Source organism: Agelaius phoeniceus, chromosome 9, assembly GCF_051311805.1.
Source record: "Agelaius phoeniceus isolate bAgePho1 chromosome 9, bAgePho1.hap1, whole genome shotgun sequence".
Classification (NCBI taxonomy): Eukaryota; Metazoa; Chordata; class Aves; order Passeriformes; family Icteridae; genus Agelaius; species Agelaius phoeniceus.
Genome location: NC_135273.1, coordinates 4,249,180 through 4,270,934, shown reverse-complemented (window position 1 = coordinate 4,270,934; position 21,755 = coordinate 4,249,180). Strand labels below are relative to the sequence as shown.

The 21,755-nt window shown below is 44.5% G+C and overlaps 2 protein-coding genes across 2 annotated transcripts; both read left to right on the top strand.

Annotated features, from left to right (window-relative positions):
• The first annotated feature begins 862 nt into the window (after positions 1-862).
• On the top strand, positions 863-2,803 carry HMX2 (H6 family homeobox 2). The gene is made up of 2 exons (XM_054637338.2): positions 863-1,272; positions 1,960-2,803. The coding sequence occupies exons 1-2, from the start codon at positions 993-995 to the stop codon at positions 2,505-2,507; spliced, it is 828 nt and encodes a 275-aa protein (XP_054493313.2). The 5' UTR covers positions 863-992; the 3' UTR covers positions 2,508-2,803.
• A 929-nt stretch (positions 2,804-3,732) lies between these two features.
• BUB3 (BUB3 mitotic checkpoint protein) lies at positions 3,733-16,146 on the top strand. The gene is made up of 9 exons (XM_054637335.2): positions 3,733-3,839; positions 4,040-4,157; positions 6,320-6,514; positions 7,026-7,095; positions 8,093-8,244; positions 10,989-11,147; positions 12,450-12,627; positions 13,589-13,805; positions 15,800-16,146. The coding sequence occupies exons 2-9, from the start codon at positions 4,149-4,151 to the stop codon at positions 15,807-15,809; spliced, it is 990 nt and encodes a 329-aa protein (XP_054493310.1). The 5' UTR covers positions 3,733-3,839; positions 4,040-4,148; the 3' UTR covers positions 15,810-16,146.
• Positions 16,147-21,755: the final 5,609 nt, after the last annotated feature.

The following is a 21,755-nucleotide window of genomic DNA, read 5'->3' as shown; positions in this document are numbered from 1 at the left end:
AGGGGCTCCAGGCCCCGAACCCGCGGCCTGGGGAGCTTCTGGGGCTCCCAGCTGCAGCTCCGTCTGCGCTGAGGAAGGCGCTGGGTCCTGGCGGGGTCCTTGCCCTCAGCCCCGCGTTCCCTTTGGGACAGGCGGGACACAGCAGCTGCCTCCTGCGGGTTTCCTTCCGAGGGCAGGAGATGCGGCGGCTGTGATTTATACCCAGCCCGAGGGGAAGAGCCCCTGAGTGCTGACAAAGTTTATTTGGAAACGCAGCGGCACGTACCCTCCCTCCCTGCTCCCCACGGCTTCCAGGCGCTGGGATCAAAACGCGGGAGCCATTTCTTGGGACATTTGTCACCGGCTGCAGCACAGCAGCGCAAATCCCGGATTCTGGAAGGTTTCCCAGCGCTGCCGAGCAGGCAACACACACACCGTGACATGTTTTTTCCCCAGTTTAATGAGGAGCAGGGTAAAGATGCCCGGATATGCACAAGGTGTTTATCCCGCCACCCCCGCCCCCGGCCGGCATGAGCCATTCAGCCCACGTCGCTGCCGCCCACTCGAGGCGGAGGGCAGGAGGGCTGGCGGGCGGCCAGCAGCCCTCCTCCGGGGCCGCGGGGTCAGCCTAGCCCCCGGGGACGGCGGCGAGCCCCCGGCGGGGGTTCCCCCCTCCGGCTCCGCCGCATCCCCCCCCTCCCTCGTGCCTCCCCATTCCCGGAGCCCGCGGCTTTCCAAACTTTCCGTGTCCGCCGCCGCCGTGATTGGCGCGGCGGAGGCCACCTCCATGCAAATGAAGCCCCGCCGCCCGCCGCCCGCAGATCAATAGGGACGCGGGGGAAGGAGCATGCATTCCGCCTGGCTCGGCGCGGGGAGAGCCGGCCGCCGCACGCCCCCAGCGCCCCCCGAAACAGCCCCCACCGACGGCTGCCCGCAGGCTGCCGGGGCACCCCCCTCCCGCGCAGCCCCTCTAAAGCGACAGCTTCCCTCCTCTGCTTTCTTATGAACCCAGGATGAGCAGCAAAGAAGAGCCGAGCAAGTGCTGTCCGGCGGCTGCTCCCATCTCCAGTTTCACCATCCAGTCCATCCTGGGCAGCGGCAGCGCCGAGCCCCCCCGGGAAGCCGGAGACAGAGCGCCCGCCTGGCCCGCCCGCGCCCGGACCCTCTCCCTGTCCTCGGAGGACGAGGAGCCGGAGGAGAGCTGGAAGCACCGCGGCTGCTTCTGCCCCGAGGCTCAGGGCCCCGGCGAGGCGTGCCACAAGCACCAGCCCCCCCTCGGCTTCACCTGTCTCGGTGAGTAGCGCAGGGATGGGACGGGGCGGACGGGAAGGGCCGCGGGGGCCTCGGGAAGAGGGAGGCGTGGGCACGCCGAACCTGCTCTGCTCTCGGGGCACAGGGTGTTTGCGTCGTCCGTGGGTGAAGCGGGGAGGAAGGAACTCCAGGAAAAATGGGGTGGCTTTTTAAAAAAATCTTTTCCATCCCATCCGGCGTTGATTTCCCCGAGGGATGCGGTGCGATTGATAACGCTCGTTTTCTTAGATTCTGATTACAGCGCTCGGGCAGAGGGAAGAACGGTGCTTATTTATTTATTTTTAAAGCATTATTTCTGAATAAACGGTCTGTGAAATGCCATGCTGTAAAGTAAAATTTGCCGGCTCGTGTCGGATAGGAAGCCTGGTACCAAGCTGCTATCACTCTGGCCCGCACACCCACCTGTCCGTCCGTCCATCCATCCATCCATCCATCCATCCATCCATCCATCCATCCATCCATCCATCCATCCATCCAACAGGGGGACAGGGATACCCAGGAGGGGATGGCTTCCCCCGGCGTCGATTGTGTGTCCCCCTGGGAGCAGAGGCTCCGGGTGCCTGCCCGGGGTCTCGCCCCGGTGCTTTTTCCCTGCCGGCCGGGGGGCTCGGCCGTCGGGGGTCCCGGTGCTGGCCGCCGTGCGACCCCCGCGCTGTCGCTCTGTTGCAGGCAGCGCCAAGGGGAGCGGAGCGGCGGCGGCGGGCAGCGGGGAGCGGGGGCCCTTCCTCTCGCCCCCCCAGCAGGACTGTAAGGACGAGAAGGAAAAGCCGCTGGGACCCTCCTCGCCTTCCTGCGGGGAGCGGCAGCGCGACGGCGGGGACCGGCAGGCCGGCGCCGCCAAGAAGAAGACGCGCACGGTGTTCAGCCGCTCGCAGGTCTATCAGCTGGAATCCACCTTCGACATGAAGCGCTACCTGAGCAGCTCGGAGCGGGCCTGCCTGGCCTCCAGCCTGCAGCTCACCGAGACCCAGGTGAAGACCTGGTTCCAGAACCGCAGGAACAAGTGGAAACGGCAGCTCTCGGCCGAGCTGGAGGCGGCCAACATGGCCCACGCCTCGGCGCAGACTCTGGTGGGGATGCCGCTGGTGTTCAGAGACAATTCCCTCCTGCGAGTGCCGGTGCCCCGGTCCATCGCCTTCCCCGCCCCTCTCTACTACCCCGGCAGCAACCTCTCGGCCTTACCGCTCTACAACCTCTACAACAAGATCGACTACTGAGCCCCGCGCCCCCCGCCCCGTCGGGACCCGCACCGAGAGCGGGGCCGGGGCCGCCGCGGGGACTCCGTGCGGGGCTCTCGGGCCGCCCCCATGGAGGGGACACAGCACCGAAACTGATGGGCGGGACGGGCAAACGGAGAGCCCGGGGCGCCGGGGGCACCCCCGCTCTCCCCCCCTGCCATCCTGTCGCTCGAAAAGAAAAAAAAAAGAATTAATTAAAAAAAAGCGTTATTTCAGATCTGTAAATATTTTTAAAGAAAGTAAGAAAGAAAAAAAAAAATTAAAGCGTTTTAAGCCTCGTTTGTAAATTTGCCACCTCGGTCGCGTGTCCCCGAGGGGGACCGGGGGTGCCCCGCAGCCGGGCCGGGAAGGGCCCGGGATCGATGCACGGGAGAGCCAAAACGACTCGTAACGCCGAGGGTTTGTTTTTTCCGGAATTTTTGCTCCTTATCTCGTTTCATTTTGCTCCTTATCTCGTTCCCTGCAGGGAATCCCAGCCGGGCCTGCCCGTCCGCCCGTGCCGGGGGCTCGCTGCCCTTCTCCCGGCTGGGACATGAGGGGCATTTCCCGAAAAGTTTCGTTAAACGGGGACTTTTTTTTCTGGTTTTCGGAGCGTTTCGGTGGAAGCCGCGGTGATGGGCTCGGTGCTACCGGGGGCTGGTCCCTGCTCTCCGCGGGCCGGGCTCGCACTGGGCATCCTCGACGGCTCCGCACGGGACACGGCCTCGATGGGTCACTCCAGACCCGTAAATCCCACGGCAAGTGGCGATTAAACTGCGGCCACCGGCTCCGTGCCGAGCGCCGGGGCTGTAACAGCGACAGCAACGAGGACAGCGTAAAACAAACCCCCGAAAAACAGAGAAATTAAATATCCGAAGGGATAAATAAGGCGTTTTTCCGTGCGGGGAAGGAGAACGCGCTGCTCGCGCTCCACAGCCGGTGTTTGAGCCGCAGCCCCGAGGCAGCGGCAGCCAGGCTGGGGAACACGGCCCCGCTCCGTCGCTCCGCCTTTCGGACTCTATTTTTAGGGGTAATAACTCGTATTTCGGGTTTTATCCCTTAGCACCGCTGGAGCCCAGCAGCAGCCTCTCTTTCCGTGCGGTTCTCCCGGGGGCACCTCCCGGGCCCCTCCGTTATCAGCCGGGCCGGGCCGGGGAGAAGGCACCGACCCCCTCAGCCGCCACTGCCGAGGCAGCGGCGAACTACAGCTCCCGGCACGCCCCGCGGCGGGCTCGCGGCGCACGTCGGGGACGCAGCGCCACGCGCGTTCGAACCGGCCAATCGCGGGGGGCGGGCGGCAGTGCGCGCGCGCGGGTGGTGGCGGCGGCTGAGGTGAGGCCGGGACTGGGACCGGGACCAGGACCGGGAATTCGGGACCGGGGGTTCGGGGTTGGGATTGAGGCTTTGGGGTTGGGAATCCGGGACCCTGGGCACGGCCGAACCCTTCCTCCCGGCCGCGCGTTCGTTTCCCGGTGCGGCGCCCTCCCTGCCTGGTTGCCAGGCCCTTCCCTCACTGTCTTCCCTCCCCGCAGCGTTTTCCTCATCCCGGCGCTCCTCACAGGGACCGAGGCCTCGGCGCTGCCCTGACTCCGAAAGTTTTTCCTTGGCGGCCCGTGGAGCAGCGGGAGGAGCTCGTTCAGCATGAAAACGGTACTTTGAGTTTCGTGGTTTATGAATAAAAGCGCGGGAGGGAAGTGCGGAAGCTCTCACCGGAGCGTTCTGCTTTGTTCAGCTCCTCCGTCCACCGGAGTGACACCTGTGCCAAGAGAAGCTATAAAAGCACAGGTTTCTTGCTTGCTCACTAAAAATTCTTTTTTTTTTTTTTTTTCCATTTTTTTGCCAAACTGAAACCCGTGGTTAACTCAGAATCGCCATTTCAGCAGCATGTGCTTGCTCTGTAATATTTAAAAGTTTTTTTTTTCTCAACATTTTACCAGGACTTTATTGTTTGACGTGGGTACAGAACTATGGTTTGGAATCCTGGTTATATTTTTGTGGAAAATGTGGATCTCTGGGTCTGATTTTTTTTTTTTTTACCATGTGTAAGAGGCAGGATATACTTAAATTCTGATATTATAAACATTGTTCTGGATTAAAAACATCTTTGGGACATCCTTCCAGGTTTCTTGTGTGAGTAGCTTTGCCTCCTGGAGTTGCTTTTGGGCTGGTCAATAACTTGTTCCAGGCCTCAAATAATACAGTAACTTGTACCTCAAATCTCATGTTTTGTTTGAGTTTTCTGGTCTAAGTAAAAGCACAGCAACAAGCTGGTGCAATTTAATTTTCTCAGTTGTTCTGAATTCCTTTGGGTTTTGTGTCTCTGGACCTGCATCTGAAACATCCTCAGCAAGTGCTGATGAATTCCAAGTAACATTCCCATGGAAAGATGTGTGGCAGAACCTCAAGCCTCTCTTTTCCCAAGTGTTCCCGAAGCAGGGCTAAAAAAGAGGCTCAGAAAGAAGCTTCTCTACTATTAAAAGGTTTTTTTTTCCCTTTCACTTCATGCTTCAGTAGCAGAAATAGCACTTTATTTTTACACAGTGGGTGGTTTTTTGTGTTTTTTTTTGAAGGGTGTCTTAGAGAGCAAAGCTCCCACTCAGGAAATCTCTCCAGTGTAGGAATGTGTGTTCCTCACTTTCACAACCTGATGATTGTTTAGCTGCTGACAAGCACTGAACTGGAACCACTGTGCCCTAAATTTGCACCTTGCCCTTGGTTCATCTGCTCCTTGTCTCTTGATTTATTCTCAGAGGTGATTTATTCCTGATTTTTGTTCTTACCTTTGCAGTTGTACATACAAATTCTGTAACAGTGTTACAGAAAATCTGAGTTAATTCACTGCTCTGCCCCTTTAGCAGAAGGTAAATGTGCTGAGAAGGCCTTGAGAAACCTTGAAAAGAGGCTGTGGTTGTTTTGTTGGTTGTTTTGTGGATGTGTAACCAGCACTTTTTTCTTTCAGAGTGTTTGTAAGACCTGAACTGTTTTCCTGCTGAAATTTGCAGTTTGTAACTTCTGCTGTCCTTGGAAGTTTTCAACAAACTGGTCCTGGATTGGAAGTGCTGCATTTGCCTTTAGAGTCACTGCTCTTTGAATTGTTGATGTTTTTTCCTGGTCACATCCCAGTTCTGTGGTCACTCCACATTTCAGAACTTCACAAAACAAAAACTTTCCTTTCTTTACCTGCTCTTTGGTTTCTAAGAGAGAAGGAAAAACAATCTTAAAGCTTTTTCTTGCACATATTTCACAGCACTTGTGGAACCCTAAAGGTCTGAAAGTTGCACAGTGCCCAAAGCTACATAAAAGATGATGCAGTTGCAATTCTTGGGAATGTGTGGCAGTCATACCAATCCAGGAGCAAACCAACACTTTTGGGAGTTTTCAAATCCACTTTCTTTCTGCTAATACATGTTCTTTAAAGTATCTTCTTGATGTTCACAATAACTTATAAATATTTACTTCAAAAATCACAGCCACACACTCAGCAGAGTGAGGGAAATGCTTTTATAAGTAACAATATCTAATCTTATAGATTATAATAATGATCATAATATTTTTGTGTTGTTCATTCGTGTGGCATTTGATATTTAGAAGTTCTCTGTAGAGAAAGGCATTTATTGAGGTTTTGGACAGGGATTGGCATCTTGAATTTTAGAGTTTGGAGAAATTTGGGTGTTCTGAACCTGTTCTGTGTAAAATCCAGTGAAGTTTTCAGGTCTGCTTTGGGCTGCCTTTCAGAGGGCTCACTCTTGTTCCCTTGCTAGGCCTGTGTTCTTTTTGTCATTAAAATTGCATCTGTGCCTTATTGTCTGCAGATGACAGGATCAAACGAGTTCAAGCTCAACCAAACTCCAGATGATGGCATTTCATCAGTGAAGTTTAGTCCAAACACATCTCAGTTCCTGCTGGTTTCATCCTGGGACACAACTGTGCGGCTCTATGATGTCCCTGCCAACACCATGAGACTCAAATATCAGCATTCAGGAGCTGTCCTGGACTGTGCTTTTTATGTAAGTGTGGGAGGGCTTTTTAAATTATTAGTTTACAGCTCTAGAGTGCCCAGAGTATGAGAAATTGTCAGTCCCTGAAATTAAAGAGGGGGTCTATTTGTGCTTTTTTTCACTGAATGTTTTGTCACGTGGCTGATGCTGTCCTGTGGATCAACACTCAGGTTCTCCAATGGTATCTCCCTTCTAAATCAGTTCTAGCATTATCCTGCACCTAGATGGGACTTAGGTTGGCAGTCATTTAAAATAGGAAGAAATGGAAATTATTTGGTCTAGCCTGAATCTGCCTTTTTAAAATTTATTTTCGTTTTACTTCTAAACTAAAGAAATTTCTATCACTCAAAGCACCTAAACATTTTGTAAAGCTTCAGTCTGTTTACATCTGGGTCACACCTTAACATTTGTGTCTTAATTCCTATCTTCCCAAAACTCTTGAAAGTAAGTCCTGTGTCCTATGAGTGTCCAGGCAGAGCAGCCCTGGAAAATTAATAAGGTAAATTTTATTGCTTTATAGGATCCTACCCATGCCTGGAGTGGGGGGCTGGATCAGCAACTGAAAATGCACGACTTAAACACGGACCAAGGTGAGCAGATTGAATTCTAAATGCTGTCAGCAACTGAGCTTCAGATTTATGTACTTACATGCACAGAGTATTCTTCAGGTTCTTTAGCTGGGCTATATTGAAGTATCTGCAGAATAACCAGTGACCCTAATCAGGACCACCTAAAAACCTGGAAGAATTTGGCATTGCCAGAAGGTTTGGTGCTGCTTGCAGGGTGCCTTGAATTGGTTTTCTGATGATAATCCTGCCCTGCCATAGGCTACAGAGGCTCAGTTAGGGGGAAGTAGCCAAGCTGAACTAAAGCTGAGCATGTTGTTTTTCAGAGGTTTGTAGTTAGGATGTATTTAGAGTGATCTTTCATGGCAGAGGATATATGGAGCTTTTGCTTTTGTCAAGCATGGCCTTGTATTACAGTTTTTTTCTAAGAAAACACTGCTTGAAAGTATCAGTTCCATTGCCTTGTTGGTGCAAAATATGGAACTGGTTTGTCTCACTTTTTTGTGTGTTTTTAGAGTGTTAAAGAGAAAAGCAGATTTCAGCCAGTCACCAGCACCTGCCAATAGCCAGGGCTTCACAAATCAGTGTGTGCAGTAATGGTACTGAAAAACTCAAATAATTCTGCATGCCTGACTTCCTCCAAGTGTTTTAATATTTTTATTAAGGTGTAATAGTCATTTTGTCATATTATTGATGCACACAAGCTTAAGCTGCTTTCTGTGTTAGTGTGTTTGTCAGTGTGATACCATTGATGCCTTATACCTGTAAAGATCTCAGTGACTGCCTAAAATTCTTTAATCCTAAGCTCAAGAGACATAAATTTAAATGTAACAATGGTGATCTTTGCAAAAGTTATGCTTCTGAAGGCTGAACTATTCTTGCAGGGACTTCTGGCATAGAAATGCACCTGTAGAATGTCAGGAAATGCTTGTGCTGCAGTTGTGTTCTTTTTTTATTCTTTGTTTCACACATTCTGTTTGTAGTAAACAGTGAAATTGCAAAATATTGTGTTTTCTTACAGAAAACCTCGTTGGTGCCCACGATGCTCCTATCAGGTGTGTGGAGTATTGCCCAGAAGTGAATGTCATGGTGACTGGCAGCTGGGATCAAACTGTCAAACTCTGGGATCCCAGAACTCCCTGCAATGCAGGAACCTTCTCCCAGCCTGAAAAGGTGAGTGCTGCACCCCAGGTGTTAAATAATGCACCCTGGGACTGGAACACCACCAGGACACTGCCTTGGGCTGAATTTGTGGAGCTGTGAGCTGAATTTGTGGAGCTGTGAGCTGAATTTGTGAAGCTTTGAGCTGAATTTGTGAAGTTATATTTAATGTTTTTTAAACTGGATGGAAGTGTAGCATTTTACACGATTGGTATTCAGAATATATTGCTATTTTTGGTGAGGGCTTTGAGCTTTCCTCAGTGTTCCTCAATTCTTGGTGCTTGTGCTGGACCACTTCCTTAAAATTGAAAATAAATTTGAAGGAAAACCAAGCATCTTGGCTTCATTGTAAAATGCACAGTTGATTTCCTTAAATGTTAAGATTTTAAGTATATCAGACCCTGGCAGTCCTAAGGTCTGATTGTTTTGGAATGTGCACAGAAAAAATATCTCTGTAGGAGATCTTTTATGTTGCCTGAAATAATATTTTTGATTTTTACTAGTGTTCAAAAAATTGAACAGAATTGCTTGTTTTGTGATTTTCCTGTTTTGTATTAATGTCTAGTAAATTTGGATATTCCCCTAAAGCTGAAATCCTCTGAGATAATGGGAGACTCAGAGAAATAAGATAAAATGGAATGATGTTTTCAGCTTTTTCTAATGGCCATATGATGTGTTAAGTTCCCTGCTGCTTACAGCAGTGTCACTGAAACAATTAACAGAAATTCATGGTTTTTTTTCACAGACTCCTAAACACAGGTTGGCTTGCTGGATAATTTTACATATGTTTTTTTTTTTTTTTTGCCTGTACCTTTTAAAAATTTCATTTAGCTCTGTGACATCCTATTGTCAAGTCCTAATGATGAGCCATCATTACCTTCCCTTTGCCCCTAAATAGCTCTTACTTTTGTTCCAGCAGAGCTGGATCTACTTCTGGCCAGACCTTTGTGCAGAATATAGTAATTGCATTATTTCTAGTTTTGATTTATAGATGTATGTAGCATGTAAAGAACTGTGATAAATTGCTGACAGAATATCATATAATGGACAGGCACAGTGAATCAAGCTGCTTATTGGTTCAGCAAGGTTCATTATGTCATTTTTTTAATGCTGCCTTTGATGAATGTGTACACCTACTCCACTGCATGACAACGGTTTCATTTGATTTATGGCTGTGTGGTGGAGAAAGAACACTCACTGTACAGGTGTGACATCAGTTTGTGAAGAAGATTTAAGATATTTGATGTTCTTTATGCCTTTGTTTCCCTATATGTACACAAACATATTTTATATAGTGTTTATGAATATTTCTGGACCGATTTTTACATCAATAACAAAAATCTATCCTGTTAAAATGTGTGACTACTGTTGGCTCAAAGTTTTCTTACCTTTTTTAGGAGTAATTGGGATCATCAGAAATTTTGGGCAACTCCTGTGTGAATATTTAAGACTTTTCCCATCTTAAAATCTCAGTCTTAAAGAGTTCAATAATCATGTTTTAGAGAAGAAAGTATGCTGGGTGGATGAGGATTAGTTAAAGAAAGCTTTTTTATCTGTATGTATACATACACACCTGTCTGCTTAGCTTTTTATTAGAAATTAACTTTTTGAAAATGTGTTTGTAGCAAATGAGGAGAAAACTTGTATGTGATGTTTCAGTGCAGTCTTACCAGAACCAAGCAGATTTGGGCTTCATCAGAGGACCACAAAGTGAAACCAAATGAAATCATCCAAGCAATGCCAAAAGCAAACTGATTCCCTGTGGCAGGGTAGCAGATCTCTTACACTTCTAATTCCTCATCTCAGCAGTACCCAGGATCTGTTTCCTGTGTGTTTGGCTGCATTTGATCACTGGGAAAAGCTCATTGCCATAGTTTGCTCTTGTTAGCAGCTCAGTGGCAGCTGTAGGTAGCTGGATTCCATCTGCTCATGTATCAACAACTTGGAATTCATTCCATAGCACAGGCTTTTTTTGACTAAACATCTTCCCTTTTCCTTGTATTTTTGTTTTGTTGGGTTTTTTTTTACACATTACCAGATGAACTGCATCCCAGGCAATAGCTGGAAAAACAATTCATGCTCTAAATATTTTCATATGAAATCCGATAAGCCAAAATTTCCCACTGAGCCAAGTTTTGGGGTAGAGTTAAAATTCCAAGCCATTATCTTATTTTTTAAATATGTCAAGCATATTGCTTTCTTCAAATTCACTTTGTTTTATTAAAGTACACAAACTAATGTAGTTTTTTTTAATGATCTCTTGGCAATCTATTTTATTAACATGAAGCTCAACCCAAAATATTTAGTTTATAAAGAAAAATACTTGCTTACCAGGTGGAGGAAAACAGAGAAGAAAATGTGTGATGTGGTTTTGTAGGACTAAACTGCAGGATTGTGAATTGACAGTGGGAATGCAAAACCAAGCCAAGATTAATTCCAATATCCAGCACTTCCCCTCCTGTTCCTTTGTATGGGTTTTTCTTTTGCCATTCATTTTGGTAAATTTAATGCCTGGAATAGTTTTTGAGCTTTTGAATGCTACATCAGGGTGTTCTCACTAACCAGCTGCACATTGCTGCTGCTTATCCCAAATTTGGGTTCTAAATGAAAGCTGAAGGGAATTCTGTCGCTGAGCATTCCATGGCAGATGTCAGCAGTTGTGTTAGTGCTCATTGCTGACAGCTTATTCTGTCCAAAGAGCAGGGGGGTTTCCAGGCTGATATCAGTGTTAAATCCTGTAAATATTCTTTTGGAAGGTCTACACCCTCTCTGTGTCTGGGGACAGGCTGATTGTGGGGACAGCAGGCCGGAGGGTGCTGGTGTGGGATTTGAGGAACATGGGATACGTTCAGCAGCGAAGGGAATCCAGCCTGAAATACCAGACCCGCTGCATCAGAGCATTCCCCAACAAACAGGTATGGCAGCACTGGCAGCACTCTCATTTCTGCTCAATATTCTTCAGGAAAATGGGGCTTTATTTTCAAGTTCATTTTTCAGTGGGGATGTGTTTTGTAATCAAATTTGGAGGGGGGAGGCTTCCTGGGGTACATTAATTCTTTTAATGCAGCTTAGCAATGTTTGCTACTGACTTACCAGCATATTGTGTTGTTTTGTTCCTCAAGATTTGTCAGCATTGTGATTCATGAAACAGGTTATTTCTAAAAAGAAGACATGTAATTAAAAAAAACCATCCTTCCCCTCCCCAGTTGCAGTAGAAGAGAGAAAGCCAGAATTGGTGGTTCCTAAGCAGCTTTTATGTATTGTAACCCAGGGTTCTTGAATAGTCTGTGAACAGGGGCAGGATTAAAACTGCATGAATGTCATTTATATGTTTTTCTTTTTTTTCTCTCTTGAGTCTGTGGCATGCACTGCAGAACCCTGGATCCATTATCCAGGGGGAATTGTACAATTCAGGTGCTCCTGCAGCTGTTCTGTGCAAGTTAACGTGGTGTGTCTGTGGCATTTCTTTTTTCAAGGAAAGCAAGAAGATTGGCTTTCTCTGCCAAACTAATTTGTAAGGGAATTTTCCCCTGTACAGAGTGATAGTACAGGAATTGCAAGACCTAGTTACTTGTTCTTGAACTGGCATGAATGCTTTGTCCATTTTCAGTTCTAGTTATAGTAAAACAAGCTGATCTTCCAGATTGTATTGTATGATGGATTTTAAAGAGCCTTGTTATAGCTAGATATCATTGCAATCCTATTTCTGAAAAGATCTATTATGGACTTAACTCAAAAGTGATAATAAAAGCATCTCAGGTTGCTCCAAGTCAGGACTGTAATTAACTGGATAAGTGAACACAACTTGTAATCAAGTTTCACTGAAAATACTATTTCAGCTTGAGTGTTTAGTTGTTAGTATAAAGCTCTGAACTAATTTTAATGTAATGTAATTCTGGAACTAAATAGTCCTGTGAGTATCTCTCATATTTCAGATATTTAGGCCTTGGGGGATAGGTGAGCAAATGCAAGGTGTTCTTATCTCTTGAAATTTTTTTCCCCAAAGACAAGCTTGTTTTTCGACCTGCAGAAGTAATTACAAGTCTCATTGTCAGCTCTAAACTATGATGCAATGAGAATCTCTCTTAGAAAGCTTTTTTCTAAGCCTTACCACTTTGCTAGAATTTAGAAGGCTATGAAATAAAATTGTGTTGCAGTCTTTTCTCTAATTGTAAACTTCTAAAACATGTAGCTCCAATTTTTTTTTTTCTTGTTAGGGTTATGTTTTAAGCTCTATTGAAGGTCGTGTAGCTGTGGAATATTTGGATCCAAGCCCAGAAATCCAGAAGAAGAAATATGCATTCAAATGTCACCGTTTGAAGGAGAATAACATCGAGCAGATTTATCCAGTTAATGCCATTTCTTTCCATAATGTCCACAACACGTTTGCTACAGGTAAATACTCAATTCTTGGTAACACTTGCCTCAATTCCTTTAATTGAAAGGATTGAATTGAAAGAATTGAAAATTCCAGTTTCCTGCTGTAAACAGATCAGCCTTTACTTCATGTGCCCTGACTTTTTAAGCATTTAAATTGTATTCATGCCATAAGCAGGGTTTTAAAATGATTTGATGTAGGGAGAATTCTTAACTCTTAATATTTTTTCCCCCAAACACAAGCTTGTGTTTGGACCTACAGATGTGGTGGTGTTCACAGGAGTCCCAGGAAGAGGGAAGAGATGAGAATCTTGATCCCATGTTTCAGAAGGCTGATTTATTATTTTATGATATATATTATATTAAAAGAAAATGATATATTAAAACTAGTCTAAAAGAATAGAAGAAAGGATTTCATCAGAAGGCTTGCAAGGAATAGAAGAGAATGGAATGGAATCTTGTGACTGCTCACAGCCTCGACACACAGGTGGCTGGCATTGGTCATCAAGTAAAAACAATTTCACATGCTGGGTAAACAATTCTCCACATTCCAAAGCAGCAAAACATGGAGAAGCTGAAGCTTCTCAGGAGAAAAGATCCTAATGAAAGGATTTTTCATAAAGTATCTCCATGACATGCAGATGTAATTACAATTCTCACTGTCAGCTTCAGATGTAATCACAAATCTCACTGTCAGCTTAAAACTATGATGCAGTGAGAATGTCTCTTAGGAAATTTTTTTCTGCCTTACCACTTCCTTAGAATTTAGAGTGCTGTGAGATAAAAGTGTATTGCAGTCTTTTCTCCAGTTAACTGCTTTAACAGGGAGTTTGGGAAATGCTCATTGTGCTCTTTACCGCATGAATCAACCCTCTGTTTTTCCTGACAAAGTAATTACGAGTAGTTGCCCTTTTTTTTTTCCTCTTCAGTTTTATTCTTTCCCTCAATTATAACTTCTTTTTGGAACCCTGCCTGGCAGGCGGCTCGGACGGCTTTGTGAACATCTGGGACCCCTTCAACAAGAAGAGGCTGTGCCAGTTCCACCGTTACCCCACCAGCATCGCCTCGCTGGCCTTCAGCAACGACGGCACCACGCTGGCCATCGCCTCCTCCTACATGTACGAGATGGACGACATCGAGCACCCCGAGGACGGCATCTACATCCGCCAGGTCACCGACGCAGAGACAAAGCCCAAGTGAGTGCCCGCTTCACCTGCGCTCGAGGCTCTCCCAGCCTCCACCCCAAGATTTATTAATTTTCCCAAATTCATGAATAGTATTATTGATGGTAGGAGATAGTGCAGCTTGACAGTAGGGCTGGGTTTGATGGTATCGCCTTCGCCCAAGCTTTCAATATCCGTAGGTTGATAGACGGCTGATGGATAAAATTGTGCCTGGTTGTTTAGTGGGAGAAGAATGTCAAACTCTTATCCTCTTTCAATAGGTGCTATTATATGAAGCTGTAGAGTTATTGCGAGCTCATTGCTTCAGGAATTGAGTGGAGAATTCAAGAATAATTTATTGGAGTAAATGTTACCGTGTTTGGATATTTAAAACTTGGAATGAAGGCAATCTGTCACACTGAGTATGCACCCAGCTGTCAGAGTGAGCAGTGAATTTAGATTCTGTTCTAGGAAGGTTGTGTGAAATCAAGGGAAAGCTCTCTCAGTTCCTGCGTGTTGGAGTTTGCTGCAGCCCTTTGATAACACACTTCTCTGTCGTTGTTGCTGTCAAAGTGAGGCAAACTGATTGATGGAGGTAAAAATTCCTGTTCAGCTTGCTTTGGCATCAATGTTACATAGAAAAATTGCCATCCCAGTGCAGAATTGTGCTGCCCTTAATGACGGAGGCACAGGAGCAGTTGGCTTTATTTTCAAATTCCTGTGCTTTATCACTGCTAGGTGTTTTCTCTTCTAGTACTCAATCTGTCTTACACCTTATCAGGTTGTCTCCATTATTAAAAGTGGCTGTGAAAACAGATACATAAATGATCAAATTTTTTGAGTTTAAAACCTCAAGATCTTTTCCTCCACTCCCTTAAATGACTTGTCTGTTGCTTTGGAGCAGCTGTTTTATACCTAAAATGATAAGATATTTATTACTGTATAGCTTCCACATCTCTCACTTGGAGATATTTGTTTTAAAGTAATTTTGATACTCCTAGAAAAGTAAAGCCAGAACTATTTGAGTATTTATTTCTGGGAGTTCCTCAAGTGGAAAAATCCAAATAAGATAATTTTTTTAAAAATCAGATTGTACTTGCTACATACATTTATGAGTTGGTTTGTTTTGTTGTGTTTTTCAAAGTTGATGAAAGAATACTTGCTGCTGTTGGTTTTCTAATAGTAAGAATGACTTTCAGGGTTTTTTTATTCATTGCTAGTTAGAGTTGCTAATTCTGTAGATGCTTCATTCTGCTGTACAAGGAGGTTAATCTACAATTAAACAATATTTCCTCTTGGCCCTCCATTATTTTCTGAAACAGATGGTTCATCATTTCCTGGGCTGTTAAACACAGCAAGGTTAAGGTTAGACTCTTGGGAATCAGCTAGTTTGGAATCTTATTAGGCTGTAGAAGGAAAACTAATAAGAATACTCCTTAATATCATTTTGTGACTGTAAACAATTATTTATTAGCAAACAATTGATCCCAGAAGGGCAAATTGTTTGAGTCAGTAATGAGCTGAGAAAAGACAGAGCATATCTGTGTATTTGGAAAATAATTGTAACGTAATTGCAATGCATTTAGACAGGCATCTTTTTGGACCTGTTTCTATCTTTAAATGAATTTCTGAAAACATTAACGAGGTTTATATGCTTTTCTGACATTTACAAGTTGCTTGTGCCAACCTTAGGGCACTAAGAATGATGGGTATATTTTAGTGGTTCAGTAGTGTGAGTCATCTCTGGTTTATTCTAAAAATAAGTTACTTAGGACAGAAGACTAATGGCAGCTTCATAGGGATCTCTTTGCATGTTAATTTGAGTCACAGTGTTTCTGCACAATGCATTCTTAGTGCATCAAGATGGTGCCATGTTATATAAAGATCACTTTTTCATCGTTAAACTCCTTTATTCTGTGTCTTGGTACAAGTGAAAGCTGGCTTTCTGCTTTCCTAGGATGGTGAATGTTCCACCTGCTAATGATTGCTCTAAATACTCTTCCTAAAATAGAGTTTATTTATTGCAGGTCCACTTAGACTACTGCTGCTACTCCTTCTCTACAAGAGATGCTCACCTGCTCCTAACAAGGCTCCACTAAAACAAGTGAAGTGAGAAGAACAATCTTTGTACTCCTCTTGTTTTTAATTAAGAAATGTTTGTTTGTTTGTTTATTGTAGTTTGTATAAATCTGTCATTCCTTGCCTGCTTATAATGTTAGTGAAACTATTTTCTTTATCTGCTGTCTGGAGCTGAATTATTTCAATCCTGTAGATAACCTTTTAAAATTGTAGATATTTTGTAGTATCTGATTATGAAAAATTCCACTGCTTTCTTATTTGTTCAATAAATATCTATAGATTTTTTGAAAATAAATACTTTGTGTAGCAGCCTTTACTGATTTTGAAACAAATGTTGAGACCAAGGAGTTATTGAGTTCTGGACCTTCCTGATGGAAAAATTTCTGAATCTTTAATCTTTTTCCAGTGAGATGAACTGGGAAATAAAAAGAATTTCTTTCTTTTGAGTGTTACCATTAAAAACTGTCTCACTCAATTCTGTTTGCAGAGCAGACTCAGACTGTTCTCCTGGTAGCTTGTATCAGGTGTTAGTACTTAAATATTTATTTTACAGTGAATAGTAAGGAGGGACAGAAAATCTGAGGCTTGAGGAAGGTGATTGAGCTGTGGGTATTTTGGATTGGAGATTGGATTCATTCTTTGCTTCCAACTTCTTCTCTTCTATCAGTGCCTGTGTAGCCAGTGGGAGCACTTTATTACCTGTAGGAAAACAAACTTGCTGACAACAGGAATGGTACCAGATCGTTGCAGAGAAGGTGGTGATGGAGAGGAAACAGCTCTGTGTGTGCAGAAATGTGACAAACTTGAGCTCTTACCAGGTAGACATGCTAAATGAGTTGTATATGGAATATTTTGTAGTTTGTCATGAGCTAGATGTGAATTCTTTGGTAATAGAAACTGGTTCTGATAGGTTTGGAAAAAAAGATCTTCCTGAGTTAAATATGAATAATGTCCTCACCACAATGTCTCCAGCCTCTGTTCTGGTGGTTGTGCACCACCCCTGTTCCTTGCAGTTCTAATTGGCTTTTTTTGCAGTGAGGGTTACATGGCTGGTGTTGGGCAGAGGTTGAATTCTTGATGTCACCTTAGGCAGTCATAGCTCCTTGGTGTTCAGGTGTTCTATTAATTTTAGAATTTAGAATTTTAGCTTTGCTAAAGAGGGCCAAATGGAGCCCAGTCATGGGAGCTAAAGGTTTCTGTCACAGTGACTAGCAAAGCAATAATAAGCTTGTGGAAAAAAGAAGTGAGGATGTGTCCAAATAAAAAAAAAATGTGTGAAGGTAGAATTAGGCTGGGACTAAGGAAAAGGTGTGGAGAAAGGAATATGTGAAATGGAGAGAGAATAGAGTGAGGAGTTACAGGTACAGAGCTGTGGGGAGCAAAGTGAAATAAGAGCTAGAGAGCATAGGGTAAAACCAGCAGAATTAGGGTGACATTAGGGAATTCTAAATACTTTGGTTGACAAAGGATTCCATAATATAACTAGAAAATGATGCCACCTGTGCAACTTTTCAGTGGTAAGTACTGGGGGAAAAATCTGTTAATATGCTGAAATCTGCATGTTCCAGTGGGCAAAGTTAGCCCAGTATGAGGGAATGGATTTGACTTGCTGGTTTTCTTTTGGCTTAAAACTGAGAGGAGGATTCCTGCAGGTGAGCTGGTGTTTTATGTAAATGCTTGAAACAAACAAAACCAGTGAGACAACCATGGGGGGGAAAATGAATGTTGGTCAGTCAGGGCTACAGGTGTGTCCATGTGTTGGGTGGAAATATCACAATATGCAGTTGAAATACAGATACTTCTTTTACAAGATTAATCTCCCTTTTATTAGCACTCTCCTAGAAATGCAGGTCAAGGCAGAGGTTCATAAGCTGGAGGAATCATGAAACAAGCCTTTTCTGACTTCTGTAACAAGCAGCTGAACAAAGGCTGTACTGACTCTTGATAGAGGAATTGAGAGCTAAAAAAGCTCCTTAAGTCACTGCTTTTTGGCTGGTGTTGAGGGCCGTGGAGAAAACATGGAGCCACAGCCATCACTGTAATAGAGTCATCAATCACCACTGACTGCTGGCAGCAGTGAATATCCAGGGTTGTCTCTCACAAGAGCCTCATAACACTGTGGTATTAGAAGCCAAGTGGCATCTGTGCCCTGAATGTCACAAAAGCAAGCTGGGAAGTACTTCTTTCTGTTGGCCAGTCCTTCAGGATAATCAGTGTGTGCTTACCACATGCAGGTCTGGAGCTCTGCTGCATCTCAGGTGGGATGTTTAGTGCTGGTGCTGCTGCAATTATAATAAATATTAAAAAAATGTCTTCTTTAGGTGGCTGTTTTCCCAAGCAAAACTAGTCAAAGCTGAGCTCTGAGCCCCCAGCAGAGACTGAAGTGATGCTGCTGAGGATGACTTTACAAAGCTGTGTAGGTATTGCCAGCTCCATCTTAATTGCCCCACACTTTTGTATGTGCTCAGTGGTTTTCACTGCCTTGAGAATGACAGATTTTCTGTAGTTGGAGTCACTCAGTCCCCAAGTTCAGCAGTAATTCCACTGCTGCATCAAAAGCTGGGTGTTTCCACTGAGTTCTCTTGCAAATTTGGCCAAAATGACCCATCCCCCATGAGGGATTGGTATCAGTGGTGTGGAGCAGAACCCATTTCTTTGGACCTGCAGACATTGCTCTGGTGATTACACCATTAGCTGCTCTTATGTTGTTCAGTATAATCACAACTACAAAGGCAGTCATTTTTTAGGCAATATGCAACAACTTCTGCTCCTCCAGCAATGTGACATTTGCTCTGAAAAGTGTCAGGATTCTTTGTTTCAAATGCTTTTAGACAGGTAGAATTTAGAAATGAAGAGTCAAAGACAGGACTTGCCCAGGTATTCTTATAACTGATATGCTAAAGGCTCTCTGTGTGAAATACCTCTTCCTAAGGATGTATGTGCAGTTTTTCACTTTATCAGACATTTTCCTATAGCATGAAAAGCACAAATGCTAAAACATGTGATAGCAACATGGGGGAGGTAATAGGTCTTCAGAGTCTCCCGTGATTACCTGCAAAGTGGAAGGGAATAAACTGTTCTCCATGTCCACTGGGACTAGGCATAATGAGCTTAAATTGCAGCAGAGATTAGTGGAGACATTAGGAAAAACTTTTCAAGTGAAGGGATGGTTAAGTCCAGGAATAAATGGCCCGGGGAAGCCGCAGTGTCTCCATCTGTGGAATTTCTCAAGCACGGGTTAGACCAGTGGCGGCCAGGAATGGTGGGGTTTTAACTGGTTCCATCTTGCCCTCTTTGGGCAGGGAGGATGAGGCAGTGCTGATTGTCCTTGTGGTTGTTCTGCTCCCCAGCTTCCCCTGGCAGTGGGATCTGATCTTCCAGAGCCAGGGGGCAGTGCCTGGGGAAAGCTCTGCAGCCCTTATGGCACCTTCAGTACCTAAAGGGGACTGGCAGGAGCATGGAGAGGGACTTTGGACAAGGGCATGGAGTCACAGAACAAGGGAATGACTTCAAACTGCCAGAGGGCAGGGATAGTGGGATTTTGGGAAGGAATTCTTCTTTGTGACGGTGGGCAGGCCCTGGCACAGGGTGTCCAGAGCAGCTGTGGCTGCCCCTGGATCCCTGAAAGTGCCCAAGGCCAGGTTGGACATTGGGGCTTGGAGCAACCTGGGACAGTGGAAGGTGTCCCTGCCGTGGCAGGGGGTGGAACCAGCTGACCTTCCATGTCCCTTCCAACCCAAATATTCTGTGATTCTCTGATTATACTTCTTCAAATCAATGTATGCATTCATTTTGTAGGCATTTCTCAACTTAGGTTAATTCTGAGTTAATTCTGATTTCTGAATGAAGGTCAATCAAGAGTAGCTGACTTTTATTTGCTGCATCAGCCTTACCAGGACTTTCAGCTTGCACCCAGCTTCACCATCAGCAGCACTGAACAACTCAGCAGAGTTGTGTGTTTTAATCTGTTCCCCACTTGAAGAAACCCACTATATTCTCTTCTGGGAAAAACACAGCAAGGCAGCCTCAAGTAGAAACAAAGCAATCATTTCTTCACTTAGGCCCAAGATTTCCTGATAATTAAACTAAGCAAGGGTTGCTTTTCCCTGCTGGTGTTTGCTGCAAGGCACCCCTGCTCTGCAGCCCCAACAATGCAACAAAGGCACCGATTGCCTCATTCTCAGCTGGGCTGGGGGCACTGCCAGAGGGGATTCTGGCTGCAGAATTTGTTCCCTAAATAGATAAGACAGACAAAAGTGGGCAGAGGAGAAATATTCTCATTTCACAGTTGTCAACAAAGGCACAGAATAAGGAAGTGAATTTCCTTGTCACAGAGCAAAGGCAGGACTTGAACAGATGTCTTGATTCCGAGTGCATGTAATTGGTTTAATTTTTTGCCTCTGCTGTAGGCTTACTGTGGGGAGTTATTTCAGTTAATCTTTTTTAGTCCTGTGATGTAATTTTTTGGTCAATAGAACGGCCAGGGCTTCCATGGAAAGGTAAACGAGACCAAATTGTTAGAAAAGATTTAAGTCTATCTTTCAAAATGCAATTTTAATCCAGTGTACACTGGTGTGTTGATATTTAGTAGTGCTACATGGCAAGAGAAATTCCAGTAAAATGCCAAGATTGCCTTTCCTTCAGTGAGAGAGATGTGACAGGAAGAAAGTAGAAAGTGCAAGCAATATTAGATGTTGTACTTCTAAAAATAATAAAATGTACCATTGTGTTTCTATATAATATTATCTAGGCAGAAAAAAAATTATAATTCAGGCCCTGCAAATCAAAGACCATCGAGAAGTATTAAGTAGAGAATTTGTAACTTGTTTTTTAGAACTAAAAAAAAATTGGCACAGCTGTAGCCTGTGCAGCAGTCAAGAGAGTGGAGACATATATATATATATATATAGATATATATATATAAATGTTATTTGCCATGTTGCATACCCCTGGTTTCTGATGCCTCCTATTGATGAATCAGATTTCTTGTCCCACAGAGACACTTTGTGTTCTGGGGAGCTGCAGTGCTGCACGTGCACATCTGCAGGATGCTCAGAGCTTGCTGCAAGGCTGTGGAGAAGCTGCAGGTGTGTTTTCCCTGGAAGCAAATGCAGGGTGTTTGTAAATGGGAATTGCCTCCCTGTTCCCAGTCCCAGTTTGCTGTAATATGTCTTTAATCCCTGTTTTGAATTTTTTGCTTGCTGTTGAGAATCCCTGCTCTCCTCTGCATCCCTAAAGATGTCAACTAGTGGCACAGACTGTATTAAAACATAAATATCCTGAATTTGCAAGTTGTTTTGAGAACATCATCTTGGCCGTTTCTCTTCCACCTATATTTTTAGTGCTGGGATTATTTGATTTTTTGTGTGAAGGCTTTGGCTTGCAAACCCACAGGCTCTGGAAGGTGGTGCTGCCTGAGCAGTGAGGTAAGTGCCCTGTTTCCAACAGAAAATATTAATTTCTGCTAATGAAATTTTGGAAGGGAGCATTTTAAGAACTATTTGTAGATAAACTTTTCAAATGAAACATGTGCAGAACTCTCAGCCCTATACCACTGATTAAATTGCAGGAATATATCAGGGCTGACATATTTTTCTGTTCCTCTGTTTGTTTTTAGGATTTTAGGCCTTGGTGTGGAAAAAGAAAAGTGCTTAAATCTTTGATTTTTTCCCTTGGTTATAATAGAGTCACTGTTCTTTCCTTGTCATCTCCAATGCTCAGATGCTTTTAATCAAATCCTCAGGATTTAAATTATTAACCAGCTTTTTGGGATTACATTTTTTATTCCTAATTATACGCAAAAGATATATATCATGAAATATGCAGCATGTAATTGTGATTGAAGCGTGCAGCCTCCCAAAAGATGGGCCTAACAATTTGATACACCCAAAATTTAATTAGGCA

Bases quoted from the DNA above. Each gene is read 5' to 3' on its own strand.
- BUB3 (XM_054637335.2), top strand. The intron at 7,096-8,092 runs GTGAGCAGATTG...GTTTTCTTACAG, and splicing joins CGACTTAAACACGGACCAAG to AAAACCTCGTTGGTGCCCAC. The intron at 11,148-12,449 runs GTATGGCAGCAC...TTTTCTTGTTAG, and splicing joins GAGCATTCCCCAACAAACAG to GGTTATGTTTTAAGCTCTAT.
- HMX2 (XM_054637338.2), top strand. From the start codon at position 993: ATGAGCAGCAAAGAAGAGCCGAGCAAGTGCTGTCCGGCGGCTGCTCCC. The intron at 1,273-1,959 runs GTGAGTAGCGCA...GCTCTGTTGCAG, and splicing joins CCTCGGCTTCACCTGTCTCG to GCAGCGCCAAGGGGAGCGGA.